Here is an 18,594-nt window from a genome sequence, read left to right on the forward strand (position 1 = left end):
GGCGCAAGGCGCGGGGGGCTGGGGGAGCCTGCTCGGCCGGCTCCGAGGGCCTGCTCGCCCCGCCCGTCCCCTGGGCCTCCCAGCGCCTAGAAACTCAGACTGCAGTGTCACCGGGGTCTTTGTTCTCGCGTCCTGGCCTCCGGGATTGGGTGCGGCCTACCTGGCTCTGTGCGAGGTTTTCGGCTGGGAATCGCGGTGGTATGTGCACTTCTCAATAATCATTCCATCAAAGGACATAGGTGAACCATTATTAACAACAATGCATCCACTTTTTTTCTGAGCAAATTTATGTATTTGCAATCACTGAAGTATTATATTTATTTATAGTCTATTTTCAATTGGTAATATAACATTCAGTATGCTTCAGAGAGTACTTCTTCACTGTCAAACTCTTTGTAACTGTTGTAAAAAAAAAAACGCTGTGTTTCACTGAGACCACTTCACCCTGCAACATATTAGCACACAGCCCTACCAGGAGGATCCAGGCAGCCCTGGTAAGGAAGTGCAGGGCCCACAATAAATTTACTGTATAACTGGGAATAGTACTGATACCTGGAGCTGCCTATGCTATTTTCATCGCTCACATGACCCCCCCCAAAAAAAACTGACCAACTAAGTGCATGGTCATGGGCATTAATGCTTCTTTCTGGCGACTATAGCAGTTCTTCCCCTCCTCCCTACCCCAAAAAGGAATGTTAGGACATGGAGGCCTGCACTGGACTACACAGATAGGCAAATGGTAGGAAAGGAAGAGACATGCCATGGATTCAGAGACTACAAGCCCCTAACCTACCATTCATTTTTCTAGAGCCAGAGCTATTGAGTGGAGAAAAACAGTGAGCATTCCAGATCTGTCTCCTTACTATCTGGACACAAATGCATCAGCGGCCAGTAAACAAATAGCTTCTCCCCTAGCTGCATAGTGAAATGGAAAGAACATGGGCTTTGGAGTTAGGGAGATGTAGGTTTCAGTTCCAGCTTATTTTATGTATGTGTGACTTTGAGTAAGGCATCCAATTTCTCTAAAACTTGAGTTCTTCACTGGCGAAATGGGAAGATCACCAACTGTATCACAGGGTTGTCATTAAATGAGACTGGAAACAAGAATGCCTCTAGTACAGTGCCCAGAATAAATTATTCAAATATGATTCTCTCCCCTTCCCAATCCCTATTTACCATGCCACATAGCTGGACTCCCATCTGCAGACAAAGAAAGTAAGGATTTCTCAACAGCTATGTGCACGTCTATTGTGGTAATGGTGGGTTTAGTTTTAGGTTTGAAGTTCTTTTATTTTAGTTTTAAACTAGACATGTTTAAAGGTATAACATAGGCTTTATAGATCTTTAGCTGAGTTATTAGATTGCATCAACTTTCCAAGAGCACAATGGAAATGGAAAATTTTAGCAGATCATAAAAACAGTGGAGTAAAGAACAGGCCAAAATTACCCTAAAGGTTATACATTGTAACCTGGAACTTGAACCCTGACAAATGGGAATTGGAGGATGAAGGTAGAAAATGGAAAATGAATCTGTAAGATGAACTTTATTGACTTCCAGGAAGATAATGGAGTGGTAAGTGGAAGAGAAACAGCCTCTCTGAAATTTGAAGTCCAGATAATGGAATATAGCAACATAAGGAAGAGAAGAAGGAGAGAAGTAGGTTCCCAGGACCCAGAAAGGATCTGAAGTGAAAATTGGAGCTCATGGGGAGAACGAAAAGAGGGATCTCAATGCAGCAGAGGGAGATGGCAAGTGATACTTTCTCTCTGAGACCTGTCTTGCACTATGGGAGGGGCAGCTCAAACCTGCAGAGGCACAATGACTACTGGCAATCCCAGAGGCCTCCATGGAGAAACACACCAGTGGACTGGAGCAGTGGGTGCAGCACTGAGCAGTACCTGGTAAGTTATTCCAGCTCAGACATCCCCCAGGAGAAGGCAACTGGCTAGCCACAACTTTGAGAATGACGCCAGGTGAACTCAGAAATCAGAGCAGCTGCAGGTGGGCTCCATCTAGCAGCTCCCAGTATCAGGGAGAGACACAGCCAGGGAGATACTCAAAGTCAGACACCCAAGCTGGGTTCAAGCCAGTAGGAGGCTCCAGAGTGTTTCAGGCTGAACAACTCAGGTCCCAGCTTCACAGCCAGAAACCAGAAGCAGCCTGCACTTCAGTGGAACTGAGTTTCAGTGGAACTGGAATTATCCACCTAATTACTGTAATTCTACTGCTGGCTTCCAGGGATCAATTAATACAGATCTGGGTTTTGTCTCCCCCTTTGCCTACCAAGTAAAAACAGACACACCCTGAAATGGACCAAGTAAAAACAGACACACCCTGAAATGGACTTTTTTCTTCTTTTTATCTTTTCTTCCTTTCTTTGTTTTTTCTCTTTCTCTTTATCTTGAATGTTTTGGCTTTTATATCATTGTGAAAATTGTTTCTAGTTTTTTGTTGTTATTTTGTTCTGTTCTTCTTTCTGTTTTTTCCTTTATTTCCCTTCTGAATTCCTCAGTCTCCCAAAACTTGTATAATCTTCTTTTGTCCTTCAGCCTTTCTTCTATTACTTTTCTCCTCTTCTATTTCCCTATTTTCCCCCTAACCCCATTTAAATTTTCTCCACTGAGTGTAAAATCACCACATTGAGGGGATATTTACTATATACAATTTTCTGGTTGTAGGTTTTGTTATATAACTACAAATCTTGTTCATATTGTTAAAGGTGGCAAATTAATATTTACCACAGTTTGCCATTTTCTAGGCTATGTTTGATGCTATTGTTATTACTGATTGTACTATTTTAGCCAAAATGGCATAATTGTTCTAATCCGTTGTACTTCCTTGTATGCTAAAACTGAGACTGCCTCAAGGTCACAATAGTACTATAGGCCAGTACCACAGAACCAGGGGCTAGGTCAAATAGGCAGCAATTTCTCATTCTAATAAATTGAAGAAGCAGGACCTTACACGAGACTCAAAACCCAAAAGCCAGCTACACCTGGAAGACATCTCTGAAAACTAGTCATTTCCTAAGAGTTCTTGATACTGCCAATAAAGCTACCAAGCAAAAACAATTTACAAGCATTAGCACAGAAATTAAACTAAAACATAGAACATGAGAAGACATAGAAGCAAGATGCAACCCCAGACTTTCACCTTGCCAAAGGCAAACCCAGGGGGCAATGAAGTGGAACAATTCAAAAACCATCTAACTGGACTCTCTGAAGTGGAAACAGTGGAAGTAACAAAGCAGATGAATGAGACTCTAGGAAAAAACCAATCAGAAATAATTTCTCAGATTACTATAGAGGTGATAACCATAATGAAGGACATTGTTAATGAATCTAGAGTAGATTCAGATAAAAAAAAGTAGAGCTTAAGAAATTGATGAGACCATGAATGCCCAACATAGAAAAGAAATGAAATCCATGAAACATATCCAGGAGGTTAAAAATTTTATTGAAAGTATATGGGCAGAATGAATCAATGTGAGGACAGAATATCAGATCTAGAAGACAGGATTGCAGTTAGTGATCAGGAAAAAAAAGATTTCTTAAAAATTTCAAGGTACTATGGAAAATCAATCCAGCAGCTGCTAGATGATGCAAAGAGGAATAATACAAAATTTACTGGATGCTAGGCTTGCTAGTGCATGCCTGTAATCCCAGCACTTGGGAGGCTGAGGCATGAGTATCACTGTGAGTTTGAGGCTATCCTGAGCTACAAAGTGAGTTGATGGCCAGTATGAAGTACATAGCAAAATGCTGTCTCAAAAAAGATTTTAAAAACCAAATTGATTACAGTCAATAAAAGAGGACATAGCACAATGACATAAAAAGCCTGTTCACAGAAGTAATGGCAGAAAACTTCCCATGCATGGAAAAATAATCTGACATAAGTGAGGCATATAGAACTCCAATCAGCCATGATCGAAAAATGTCTACACCAAGGCATATAACAGTCAAGATTCCAGAAATTCAACACAAGAACATAATATTAAAAGCTCTTAGAAAAAAACAAATAAATCAACTGTGAAGGAAAGCCCATAAGAATCACCACAGACTTCTCAATACAAACTCTTAAGTCAAAGAGAGCTTAGAGGGAAGTATTTTAAGCCTTAAAAGAAAACCTCAAACCCAGACTGCTGGACCCCACAAAACTATCTTTCAAATATCAGTGGAGAAATAAGATACTTCCATGACAAAGAACACCTGAACAAACTCATGACCACCAAACCAGCAGTCCAAAATGTTCTGAAGGACAGTCTAGAAAGAGATAATGAAGATGACAACTCCATGAACCCCAACAGCATGAATCCACCAGGCAAGGCAACCAATTAAATGGAAGATAACAAAAGAGAAGCAACAACAGGAAAATAACTTGACAAGGATAAGTCAATATGTATCAGTTGTAACCATCAGTGTTAATGGCTCAATTTACTGATCAAAAGGAAACAGAGTGGCAGAATAAATCAAGAAGCAAGGTCCAAAAATAGGCTGCATACAAGAAATACATTTAATTCAAAAAGAAAATCATTGACTAAAAGGCAAAGGATGTAAAATAATCCATGCAACAGGAACAACAACTGGAATCTCCTTAAAAACCTTTTGTATAGGCAAAGAAATCCACAACAGAGTTAAGGGACAACCCTCAGAGTAGAAAATGAATTTTTTCAGCTGTTCCTCAGACAAAGGACTACTATCTCGAAAATATAAAGAACTCAAAAAAGAATGAGATCCCCCCAAATTTAAACACCCAATCCAAAAATGGACATCTGAAATCAACAGATACTACTCAATTGAAGAAATAGAAATGGCAAATAAATATATGAAAAAATGTTCAACATCACTGGTCATTTGAGAGATGCAAATTAAAACAGCACTGAGATTACATCTCTAGAAAGAATGGCTATTATCAAGAAATCAACCAATAACAAATGCTGGAGGGGCTGTAGCAAAAAAGGAACCCTTCTCCACTGTTGGTGGGAGTGTAGACTGGTGCAACCACTATGGAAATCAGTCTGGAGATTCCTCAAAAACTAAAACTAGAGGTCCCATTTGACCCAGCTAGTCTCCTCCTTGGTATCTTCCCAAAAGAATGTAAAGCATCATATCACAGCAATATATGCAGACCCATATTTACAGCAGCACAGTTTGTAATAGCTAAATCTTAGAAACAGCCCAAATGCCCATCAACTGATGAATGAATAAAGATGTGGTTTTTTTAATACAATGGAGTAGTACTCTGCATAAAGAATAAACTTGAGACATTTCTAGGTAAATGGATGAACCTTGAGACCATACTCTTAAGTGAAATAAATCTGACACACATATTTAAACATAATATGGTTTCTCTGGTGTGAGAAACTGAAAGGGTAAATAAGAACCAAAATGTACAATAGATATTGTGAAATAGGGAGAAAATGTTAAATAGGAAGGGGAATAAGGGAGGGAGAAGTTGGAAGGGAAAAGGAATAAAAGAGATTAGAAGGGAAAAAAATGAAAACAAATATAAATAAGGAGGAGAAGAAGGGTTGAAGGGAAGGAAGGGGAATGGGGAAAAAAGAAGAATCAACATATATATCACACACAACTTCCCTATGATGTACAAATTCCCTATGATGTACAAATTCCCTATGATGAATGTTATCATTATATATATCTAAATCATACCAATAAAATTCATTTTAAAAAATGAAATAAAATAAAAAAATTAAAATTTACTCTCCTTTTGTCCTTCATTTCTAGGTTCTATGCAACTGAGCCTTGAATTTGAATAGATGAGTTTCCTTGATAAATTTCATTAATTATAAAAAATTAGCTTTTTTATACTGTGCACCACAGTAAGTATAAAAAACAGAATGAGAGTGGATGCCTTTATGAACTGTTTGCACTACAAAAGCATGACCATTCCTGAAAACTTACTTGTCCTATAGACGTGGGGGGAAACAATGTTAATCTAATTCATTTTATCCTTAAACCCTATCTATCCATATCTTCAAAAGGTTTCAACTTCAACATCCAAAGGCCTCAAAAATATATTTTACTATAATATATCAAGAATTGTCACTAAGTATTTTTCTAAATGATTAAATGCCTCAAGTGTCTGAAAAATTACAAAGTGTTTTCTGCTTTAGTACAAAATAGGCTATGCCTACACTTTAGATTGCACCACTATTCAGGTTTTTCATCTATATTAAATGTCAATTGCTATATAATTAATAAGATTGAGTGTAATGCTCTGAATTAGTCATCACTGTTGTGTAAATGAATAGACTGACTAGGCCAACATGCACTTATTTTTCATTGTTCATGGAAACCATTTTCTCCATCTGTAAGTCTACAGTGGTTTCAAACTAGGTATTCCATGATCACAAGGCACTGGTAGCCCAGATCCTTCTCAGGAGGTGTTAAGTCTGCTTCCCTTACTCTTCCATCTCTCATAGAAACACAGAATATTTTGGCAAAAAACATTTTAAAAGCCCAAAGAACTCTTTTTTTAAAGCCACTATAGATGAAAACATACATCCCTTCCTGAAATGTTTCTTTTATGTCTGCTTACAGGCAGTAATCCAGAGGAATATAGGCAGGATAACAGGAAAGTTTACTGATGTATCAATGTAAATAATCCCTTAGATATTCCTGCGAAAGGGCAGTGAACTTCTCTCTACTAAAAAAAAAAAAAAAAGTAACTGAAAACTAGAAGCTTATTGAGCATAAAATCTTTTTCAGTTTATCACCTTTGCAGAGTTACCAGGGGTTATTAAATAGGGCTTAGATTACTTAGATTCCCAACATTTTTGGTGCACAGTTTCACTACTACTCCTTCCTACCAAGGACATTCTGGTTCATACGTTAAATTTAAAAGTGATTGTGAAGATGTGAAAATGACTGTCCTTCCCATCTCCCAGAGACAATGATAAGGATCTGTAGATGTCTTGAGGTCAGGGATAAGAATCTGGCAAAAGGTGTGGGATCAAGAATTACTACTACTACCAACAACTGCTCCTACTAATACTTTACCTCCTCTTTCTCCTTCTTCAGCTTTCCCTCCTCCTCTTGCCACCACTATTTATTGAGCTTTGACTATATGCTAAGCACATAACACATGTTTTCATGTATTACCTTTTAACGTATCAGTCCAAAGTTGATAGATGATGAAACTAAGGCACAGAGAAATTATGTGGTCAAGGTTACACAGTTAGCAAGAATTCTGTCTGTCCAAATTCAAAGTTATGACTTCACACTGCATCCAAAAGCACATACGACATCTAGGAAAAGCAGGTTGTAAAAACCATGGCTTTGGAGCTGGACAACCTCTCCTAGGTTGGACAGGTGACTGGACATCAAGTAAGGAAAGGAAATGAAGCATGTATAGTCAGAAGTAGTAGATTACCCAGTAAGAGAATAACAACTCAAGCATTATTGTATGTGTTTATGAGTCCAACAGTTCTGTGCTGTAAAAAGATAACTACTATCTTTTCTCTTTCTCTTCATGATCAACCTTCTTGCAATCTGCATTTTCTTATAACTTATTTCTCCTTGATCATCTTCATCTTTGCACAGCTCACTAATGATATTATGTCTCTGCACCAATGCATTCTATATAATCCTCCACACTTTGAAGGCTTCTTGTCCTTTGATATTTTGATCCTTTGTTTCCAATGGCTTCCCCTTCCTTTGACTACTCTTTCTAATCATCTTTTGCTCTCTTCCAGAATTTACATCCCTATCTCATGCCCTTTGCTCACCATAGTCATCCCACCAGTGGAACAAGAGACATCCAAATAGTGTGTACCTTGGCCTTGCAAAAGGAAGTGTAATAGAGTGGTTAGGTGTCCAGACTCTGGATCTAAAGTGCCTGAACTCAAATCCTCCCTATGTTACCTACTAAATCTTCCTGTGTACTTATATAAAAGACATTTCTTTTCTATAAAAGACAGGAATAATAATAGTCCATATCATAGAGTTTTGTGAAGATAAATGATCTAACATATATAAAGTGCTCACCTGGAAGAGTGAAAATGGTCAGAAAGCATTCTTATTATTGTAGTATTCATACCAATAATATCTAAAGCTTTGATTTATTCCACAAGTAAATAATTTATTTCTGGTAATTAACATTTGAAATGCATACACTACCTCAGTAATTTCATAAGAAGCACTACTACTTATTTTTTTCGACTTTTTGAAAGTCATTTGTTGTTGTATTCTGAGTGACAAGCAATTGGACTACAGATCTGTCCTAGGCCCTTTGCCTCTACTGTATATTCTTTATGACTTAAAGTACTACTTAGTTGCTGAACTAGCCAGCTCCCCACTAGGTATTTCCCACCTGACTCTCTGATCCATGAACAACAAACCTTGTGTGTCTAAAAGAACTTTGATATGTCCTAACCTGGTTGAAGGCAATAGAACCATATAGTCACCCAAGCCAAAAACCTGTTGGTCAACCTAATAGTCTCTCTTACTCACTCACCCGTTGTACTTGATCACCAAGCAACACTTATCCTACTTTCTAGAGATGTTTTAGGATTTATTCCTTCTTTCTTAATCCTACTGTCTCTTCTTCAGGTTAAGCCTTCATCTCTCCTTAGTTCAGTAGAAGTCTAATCTCTTTATCTTCAGTTTTGACCCCTGACCCAGCAATCTTTCTTAAACGCAGATTTTATCCAGTTATTTATCTGCTTGTACATGACTCTCCAGATTCCATAAGATAAAGTTCAAACACCTATACACAGTATACAAGGCCCTTCATTATCTGGGCCCACACTACTTCTCAGACTCTTGGAATATTCTCACATGTTACATTGTGGTTCAATCAAACTTCTGATGGTTCTGTGAGTGCCTTCATGCTGATCACTTTCTGTGTTCTTGCACGTGATCCCCTTTGCTCCCTCATCTCATTTTAGTTGGCAAAATTCTACTCAGATTTCAGGATAACTCCATTTCTATTTTCCTTCTTCAGTCTTTTCTAAGTCCCTCAGGCAGATTTCCTAAACACCTCAGAGTATTTCTTCCTCTGTATTAGCTGTCATCTTTACATTTACCTTCATTACAACAATGACTTCACTTCGTCTTTGCCATTTTGCCAGTTAAGTTCTTAGCCAAACTGTATTTTCCTTGAAGGGAAGAACCATTTACTATTTATTTATTGCTATACACAAAGACTTTGGGGTGCCATTTTGCTCATACAATTCACCATTTCTGCCTTCATTAAATACCTCTACTACTCGCCTCTCTGGAGAGGGTAACTTATTTTTCCTCTTTCAACATTTGACTAAAATGCATTTTCTCCATTAAATTTTCCCTGACTGCCCTCACTTCACTCTAATCACATCTTCATTTCACCATGTTCTCAGTGCTTACTGTTGAGATCTCCTGCAACAAATACTGGTGCTTGAATGGTTTAGATTGCATTCCTTTCTTCAACAATCCTAAAACATTAAGGATCATCTGCTGAAATCATTTATTGCAGTGTTTTTAAATTAATTTCTTTCAAATGACCTATTTTTATGCTTGTAGAAGTGGTCAGATGTCTATTAACGAAATACTAAGATTTTTTCCCTTCCCAAATCAAATATCCTTCCAGTGAGTAATAGGAACAGAAAAGGGAGAATAATAAATCACCTCAAGTTTGGGCTGTAAAGAAAGTCTTTTAAAAGTGACTGAAGCTAAGACCTAGGGAAAAGACAGAAAGCCAAAATCCCTTAAAATTAAGGGAAGAGTCTCACTACCAGTTCATCTCCTTTCTTTTTTCTTTGCCTTAATGTCAAAGACCACTGCCACCAGTTTCTCGAGAAGAGCCAGAAGGGGCTCAACCTTTGCACACCACTTCTGGGCGAGATTAACCCACTGTACTGTAGCAATTCTGGAGTGAAAAAAAGAAAGTGACAAACAATATATTCAGGAAGGTGCTTTAACTGCTAAGAATAAAACTAAGTAAGTAAAACTGTAAGGGGTGTCTGTATTACCATACTGCTATAGCTATATAAATATTCTTCTTTAATAGATATTGTATTTTCCTTAGCTAGCCTAAAAGGTCCTAGAGGTCATCAACTATGTATATTTCTTTTGTGGCCTCTAATTTGTTTGCCATACTGTGTATGTAGTGAATGCTCACAAAATATTGTTAACGGGCTTGTTAGTAAGTAATTTTTCTCTTTGCTATTTTTCATGAAAGCTTATTATTCACAAAACGGTGGTGTCTTGGAAGCCAAAAGGAAGTATCCATCTGTTGGTATACATTTTCCCTTGGCTATGCATTATACAGAGATTTCCTCTGGAACTATAAACAAAGGATGCCTGATGAGCCAGGACAAAGAGCTATATATAGAGATTAAGTGACCAGAGTAACAAGGTCGTATTATGCCCTTCCTTAACCAGATTAAAGGGAATTTTGGGTCTGCACCTACCTCCTTCCCATGCTCTCTAGCTTCAAAAGAAACTATTTCTAACTGCCTTTTTCCTGAATTCTGAAGACTGAGCAGCAACTATGACAAGCTACAATTCAGCTAATAAATCTGTGGTGATCTTAATCTGTTTCTGTAATAATAGGAAGACTGCAGCTTTGTTTATGTTCTGAGGAGAACAGAGAACAGGGAGAAAAAAACTAGAATAGGAAGGCAGTATTTATGGTCTCTTTCTGAAAAGTCAGTCTCTGACAAAAATATTTGCAGACAATAATAAAGGGGAACAGGTTTGGCATGAAAACAGCCTATTCCAGTTTTCTGTGAAGTGCCTGAGCTGGTATCCTGCACCCTCATCTGAATGAAATGTGTGGCATACACTGAAAACTGCAATTCTCTATAGACAAATCTGGATTAGATAAAAATTCAAATCACCTTTCTGTGTCTGTCTGTCATGACTGACAGTATCCTATTATTTACTTCACTTTATAAAGTATTCATAAGCATTTATAAAGTCTCAAGTCCCTTCTTTATCTGGATTTCTAGTCCTGGGGCTTGTCCTAAAGGCTTCTGGACATGCAGGCTCTGCATTAAATGAGTATAATAAGTACCCTAGGTTCCCCCTATTATTAAGGGGGAAGATAAAGATACATCCTTAACTTTTCAGCAGGGATGATGTCATAGATGATAGCCACGGTCTTACATAACCTATGTTGTAGGCCTCCTGTTATGGACAGAATGCTACACTAAACAGACTATGGAGTTACTCCCAAAATACATTCTCAGGCTCCACATTATTATATTATCTCACTATTCTTTCTCAGTTAATGTTTTTATTCCATTGTCCTTATTTCCTGCCCATGTGTCCATATCAGGGTGGATTTCTGTATTGTGTAAGTCCTCAGAGAACAGATAGTGTGGCTGTGCTGTTTCCTTTGTACCTGGTATGATGCCATGCATAAAAAGGTTATTAGTAAATGGTAACTTTTTGTTTAACAAGAGCAGGCAGTGGCTTACATGATGAGGTTTAACAAGCATCCCTAAGGATGCTTCTTGAATACCTACTTTGACGATGCATCATGGGGCTACTCTTCTTTCTTGTTTTTCTAATGTGTGTCAGCACTAGTATTGCTTCCTTAAGGCTTAGGCAGGAATGCTAACTTCAGAAAGGCACTGTTCAAACATCATCAGTTACCGAAAAGGCCAATGTGAGTCCTCCCAGGCTAACACAGTGATGAATTGTTTTATGAGACTAGCTCCTTGCCACGTGAAAAGAGTAGGGCCCTACATATAAAGGTTTGGTTGGCAAGATAGCCTGGGCAAGGTTGAAGCAGGAGTATATTTGCTTGAGGCTGATCAAGATAAGCTTCCCAGGGGTGGGGAGATGAGACTTGTTATGGGTGATACATTGTGTCAACTAGGAGAGTCTAGGGGTTTGGCTAAGTGACTCAGCATCCTGGGGTGCAAAGGACATGCCCTTCCTGCTCTAGGATGTTGTTCATTGTATCAGTGTGAGAAATTTAGAAGGTTAACTATGTGAGTGCTGCCCCCTGGGTGGGGATAGCCTGTTTACCATATAAGAGAGGGAAAGAGGCTGCTTACTGCCATTCCCTCCTTTGCTCTTGTTGCTTTGCTATCTTCTGCCTCAGAGCCAGCCAAGTATGGACTGAGACCTCCACAAACTGTAAGCTAAATAAACCTTTCCTTCCTAATTTTTGGCATTCGGTATTTTGTCTCAGCAAAACTGGTATTTTGTCTCAGAGAAAAGTAACCAAGACAAGACTCTAGTGACTTCCTAAAATGAATGAGCAAAGGAAATAAACCACTTGACTTTTCCTGCTTTGACTATAACTTGCTCTGTACTTAGTAGTCTTTTTATTAGAATGAGGAAGGTCATTATTTTAATCTCTAGCCACATTTTATTCACTATTAGCTGAATTACTGCACCTTCAATCAATCAAATGCTAAACCAAAGGATCCCTGATCACATTACTTACTTACAATACTCCCTTGTCCCTTCGCCAGTGTGCATTTCTTACACTGTTATCCAACAGCAAAATCAAAAACTTTGATAGAATAGAACATAGAGGGATTCTGATTAGTTGAAAATCACTCTGAAATACATTCTACTTTGCTTTTTCCATTCTTGCAAAGGAAGAAATAGTAGAGAAAAAGAACAGAGTAAAGAAAATAACCATTCACAAAATTGTGATTGATGAAATCTGGAAAGACACTAATGGTCATAGAGTCAGTTCAACTCCCTGTTTTATAGCTAAGGACACTGAAAGCTGAAAGGCTAAATGACATACATTGTGCAACCAGTTAACACAAGAGCTAAGTTTAGAGCCCAATTTTCCAACTCACATTCTAATGTTCTTTCTTTTCATTCTTTATGCTTCGAAATTCCCCTGCCCATTCTACCATCTCATACCTGAGTTTAACCAGTATACTATGCACCCTATGCACCCTGCATACAGTATCAATACATTCCACAAACGGATTAAACTGCTATATTATGCTCATCATAGAAGTACACACTACTGGAAGAAAAACAAGACTTTGAGAAGTACAAAAAACTGGACAATGTGAAGTTACTCATATGATAAGAGGATTCTTTGCCTTATGAGAAGATTCCCCACTGTCTCTTAAATAAGAATCCCCAGGTAGGATTATAATAAATTATTTTATTGTTTAAAAATAAACTTACACAGTTGTAGTTATCTGTCATACAAATTACATTAGAACTGGAATATGAGGCTCTAAATAGAATTGTAAACATTTTTATTCAATCACCACCCATTAAGAATACTGAATATTTTATCTGACCCTGTTTAGACTTTGAGGCCTACCATCAATTCTTCAAAAAAATCAATACTAGATTAAATTAAATGATATGGCCAGAGTTTCAGACAGGCTCTTGAGAGAGAGGAATTTTTCTTTTCTTTTCTTTTCTTTTTTCTTTTGTTTTTCCAGTACTGGGGATCGAACTCAGGATGTTTGTAATGAGATACATACCAGCAAGGATTTTTTGTTTTGTGTTTTTTGCTTTTTTTTTTTTTTGAGACACAGTCTCACTGTGTTGCTAAATTGCCCAGGCTAGGCCTGAACTTCTGATCCGCTTGCTTCAACCTCCCAAAAGGCCAGCATTACACAGGCATGTACACTACCAAGCTCAGATATTATCTATCTTTTATTATGTCCATTTAAAAAGAGGTCAAGTCCTGTTCTAAGCTATGCTCTACGATTTATTGTAGGTAACAGTTTTTTAAAGTTTTATACATGTAGAGCATTTTGCAATTCACAAACAACTTTAACATAGATATTATTTGTTGATGATAAGAATAAGTGGAAAGTTGGTGGGTCAGGACCAGGTAGGGAACGTGGTATAACTCAGACCAAGGGCATGGGGTGTGGGAGGAGAAACTAGGAAAGAGAAGCAATCCTGATTATTTTGTTACAGGAACAATATTGTACTGAATGAACCTCATCCTACTCTCAAAGACTCTGGATTACTAACCTCCCTACGACAATCCCGTAATATCTTTAAGGAGTAAGAATGTCCAGTTTCATGAAGAAGAAGCACATATTATGTCTTATTCTCATACTGCCTGCTTTTGGAAAGGAAAAGGGATTGTCCCTCAGATTGTCATCCCCCCAATCCATCTTTATTGCCTATTTTTAAAAATATAGATATATGTCACTTTTCTTAGAATAATCATCCTGGAAGAATGAGCCTTCCTAGTACCACTATTCAGTTCTTCACTCCACATAACTGAAATACACTCTGCCGAAATTGAAGTTTCCCCAAACAATTGCCTGATCCAAGTCTTCTAAAAGAATTGCAAATGTTTCTGTTACATACCTCAACCTGCTGGCAGATCTGTATTAGTTTGGCCATTTGATTTTCTAGTTCACTGTTGCGCTTAACCAGGTTGGTGAGGTTCATCTCCAGGGTTTGCTGTCATCGCAAAGTATGAAGCCAGAGGGAAACAGGGAAGAAGGGGGAAAAAAAACAATGAGCTTGAGAACCAATTATCATGTGGAATTTAGTCAGTCAGTAGACAAATATTTCAGAGATTCATTGAATACCTTTCATTGAAAGCACTAGTCTAGGTGCTGGTTAATAATGTATACCTGCTCTAGCAGACTGTCACTGTTGGGGGAAAGATGATATTTATGATTTTGGAATGATTTCAGGAATTTGCTGACACTAACACAACCTAACGTTTTTAACTTTTCAAAGTATTTCACAGTCAATATCTCATTCTCCCCTCATAATAATCTATAGCATATGATGAACACCTGAGTAGACCAAGAAAACTATAATTTATTGAATAATTACTGCTTACCAGGCACTGTCAAAAAATTCATATATACCAATTAACCATTATAACAATCCCACAAAGAAGATGCCAGCATTTTACTGGTGACAGAACTGAACTTTAGAGCGAGGGTAAAGTGTTTTGCAGTCATACAACTAGTATGCAACAAAGCTGGGACTGACATCCAGTCTCAAGCTCACAGTCATAGTTTTGATTTAGTATTCTATGATTTTTTTTGTTGATGTCATTGTATGTTTATCAGTAGACTCCTTCAGGAAAAAAAAAGTATTTTGAGTGTGAGATTTGTCAAACTCAAGTATTATATCTCACAGCTTTCCTTCTTTGGCACTGAGGCATCACACAGAGAGATGTTGGGCTTTGAGCACAAAGCCTGACTGTCTCAGCAGAGGACACTCATTGCTTTCCATCACTTACTGGTACACATTTAGAGCCCTTTGCAGATTACGGCCTTCAACATAGTTACAACAGTACCCAGAACTTGAGCACCGTTTCAATTGAGCACGCTACTCTCATTCTTTATGTGAAAAAAAACTGTTGTATCACTCTAGATTGACCATAGACTTTTTCATTCTTCCTATCCCCAAGTCTTCAGCTTTGACAGCCTACTGCAGGACCTGTGCCCATATCTACTACTTTCTCACCCACCTTCCCAAACCTCCACAAAGTCTATTCCAAATGTTCTACCCCAACTTACTGGTCCTTATTCAGCTAGCATCCCTTCCTTCAGTCATATTTGCTGTTTCATCACTGCCTCCATGGTTTCTATGATTTGTAGTTGTTCAAAGTTCAGTTTTTTGGAAGAGAGGATGGGAAGACACAGGGGATGAGGGTACATGGACAAAAAGAGGGGACTTGTGTTCTTTATTCTTTTCTGTCTAGTAAGTAGGTGCAGTCCCTCAATAACCTCAGCACTGTTCCCATAAATATATCTCAGAGGATGTATTCACAGGATCCATGTATTTCTAGGCTCTGTAGCCTGATTTTACTTGTTCTCAAACTGGACTTTGAAAACAAGCTCAACCTTGCTTCCCTTCTTGCCATACTCTCTTGCTTTCTTTGACTCTATTCTCATGGACAAGATGTTTCACTATTTATTCCATTTTTTTCTTAGTTTGGAGGTTGCCCTAACTTTTAAAATCCCACTCTCATCTCAATCTGTGGTCTTCTTGGCAAGGACAACAGAAGGGAGGAAGGAAAACACAAGGACAGAAACTGTTGATTTGTGCATAATCTCTATACAGATGTCCAGGTGAAGAAAAGAAATGGCTATTCAGAGATTTAATACAACAAAAATATATTGAACACCTACTTTCTATTCACAGATAGACAGGAAGTGAAATTAAGATGGATCTTAAAGGATAAATAGGACTTTACTAGACAAAGAAAGAGAGGAGCAGGATATTCAAGGAACAAGGAGTAGCATGAGCAAAATTAAAAACTAAAAATGGCCACCATAGGGCCTGAAGTTCTAGTTACTCCAGAGGTTGAGAGAGAAGGCTTACTAGAGCCCAGGAGTTTGAAGCCAACCTAGGTAATACAGCAAGATCCTGTCTCCAAAAAAAAAATACAGGCCATGATCAAGGAACAGTAGTTCAGTCTGGCTAGAACAGAGGGTACAAAGAGTAATGGGGGTCAGGGCTGGAAATGGAGATAAAAGCTCTGTTTGAAGGTCTTAAAAGTAGAAGTAAAATTATACCTACATTTGTTTAGCAAAGGCTAAATGTTGTTGAACAAGGTAATGGTATAATCAGGGCTGCATTTGGGACATTAACAGAGCAATAGATGGGGGCCTGGAAAAGCCTGGAGGCAAGGACACTGGTTAGAAGGAGGCTACAGTATTCAAGGTAGCTGTTAATACAGGGCTTGGCCAAGCTAAAAGAACAAACAAGAGAAACATGTTTTAAGATAGGATTTCCCAGACAAGTGTGGTGGCATGCACCCGTAATCCCAGCATTTGGGGGGCTGAGGCATGAGATCACTGCGAGTTCGAGGTCAGCTTGGGTTACTCAGTGAGTTCAAGGCCAGCCTGAACTACATAGGAGACCCTGTCTCAAAAAAACAAAACAAAACAATAACAACAAAAGATGTGTCATTGTCATGTATGCAAAGATACAAGAAATATAAGGATTTATAAAAGGAAGCTGGATTTGGTAATTAGAGGTCACAGATAACCTTTGAAGAAGGAATTTCAGTAGTTTTGGAAAGAGATGCTAAATCATGCAAAGTTAAAGAGTATGTCAGTGGTGGTAAAGTGGGGCTGCAAATCTAGACTCCTCTTCAAAAACTCAGCTATAAAGTGAACATGATAGAACCCAGGTTGGCCAAAGGAGCTAGTCTCATTTACAGAATGAGAAGTGGTACTAGACCCAATCAATATATGATTTCCTCTAGCAGAGTGGTCCAAAGTCTTATATTAATGGAAACTCCATGTTTCACAAATGACTATATTGACCTGTTAGGTAACTATAAAGTAGATTGATGAACCCAGAGCAAAGACAATATTAGAAATCTATGTTTCAAAATGTAATATACTTCCATTCAAACATGGGAGTTCATGGGGAGAATATGTTTAACAAATACATGTTAAACTGTTGCAACACTAGTCATGAAATTGGTATCTCAGAATACTTCATAGTGCAGAGCAGAACTAAGATGTCTGCTGGATGTTCCTCATTTATAGGCTTGAACTGAGACTCACAGTTTCCATAAAGCCACTGAAAACAAAAGTTAGGGCTGCACACATAATTTTGGGTCTGGTTAGACTATGGGCCTTAGGTTACCATCACAAAATTATGACAAATGGTTAGTTTGCTCTGCCCTCCTAGAAATTTGGAGTATGTCAGTGAATTTTAACAACACAGAACTAGAACTGACAAGATGACTGTAATTTCAACCTTGCTTCATTACTATGAAAATGCTTTGAAAAATAAATCACTGGCTAATGAAAACACCATCTGTTAATGGCTTTTTGCCACTGTTTTCTTATATTACGAGACATAATTTGAGGAAAACACTGAACATTTACTTACTCACTTCCTATTCATTTACAAAGAATTAAAACCTTCTCTCAAATTGGAATTGATTCTCAATAATGAACGTATGCAAGGGGAAGCAGAGAATCAAAGCAATATTATGCAGTCTATTTTCTAACCTTTCCCTTTATCCCTAGTCCTAACAAATCATTTAGAACTAAAAATTCTGGGCCACTCTGAGTTTGAATGATTTGACTGACCAAGTAATTATCCTGTCTGTACTGTAGCTGAGTAAAAGTAGGTGTGTGTGTAAAAACCTCTGTATGTAAAACTAAATATCTCTCTTTCATATTGTTCAATTGTGAAGAAGTGGTTTGTTTTGCTCTTTTCTTATATGGTCCAATTAATGACTGGGCCAAGTTCCCTCTGTCCAAGCCCAGTCAGTACAAGTTTCTCAGAATAGTAGAACCATGACAGCAAGAGAGCCAAAGTGGTAGGGGAGATTGGAATGGAGATATCTGCCGGGAGGAAATGAGGACAGGAGGTTGGCAGAGAGAGTGGGAGGAAGCTCCCGTTTCCTGTTGCAGGAGGTTACCTCTGAGTTTGTCTGTGCTTCCCTATTGTGAGGGTACAGAAGTCATTTTAACTTGTGAATCTGAGACCCTTCTTGCCTTCAGATACCATTTAGCTCTCCCAAAACCATATTTGTGTATAAGGAGCACAAAGTGAGGGGCTGGATTTTGAAAGGGCTGAGTTAGCTAAAGTGGTGATGTACACTGATTGCATTTTTTTAACCCAAGTTCCACTTAGTGTTATACAGACTGTGCCTCTTTCTGTTCTGTAGTACCTTCCCAAAGAGTAACATGTTTTGCC

General features: G+C 38.2%; 1 protein-coding gene across 5 annotated transcripts in view; it reads right to left on the minus strand.

Annotated features, from left to right (window-relative positions):
- The window catches only part of Mid2 (midline 2), a 191,142-nt gene that overhangs the window by 69,777 nt on the left and 102,771 nt on the right, over positions 1-18,594 (minus strand). For all 5 annotated transcript variants that reach the window (XM_005404684.2, XM_005404690.2, XM_005404688.2 and 2 more), the window contains one exon: positions 14,269-14,364. In XM_005404684.2, coding sequence (XP_005404741.1) covers positions 14,269-14,364 — 96 coding nt within the window. The remainder of the gene's footprint in view (positions 1-14,268; positions 14,365-18,594) is intronic.

This window comes from Chinchilla lanigera, unplaced genomic scaffold, assembly GCF_000276665.1.
Source record: "Chinchilla lanigera isolate Chin_1 unplaced genomic scaffold, ChiLan1.0 scaffold00089, whole genome shotgun sequence".
Lineage (NCBI taxonomy): Eukaryota > Metazoa > Chordata > Mammalia > Rodentia > Chinchillidae > Chinchilla > Chinchilla lanigera.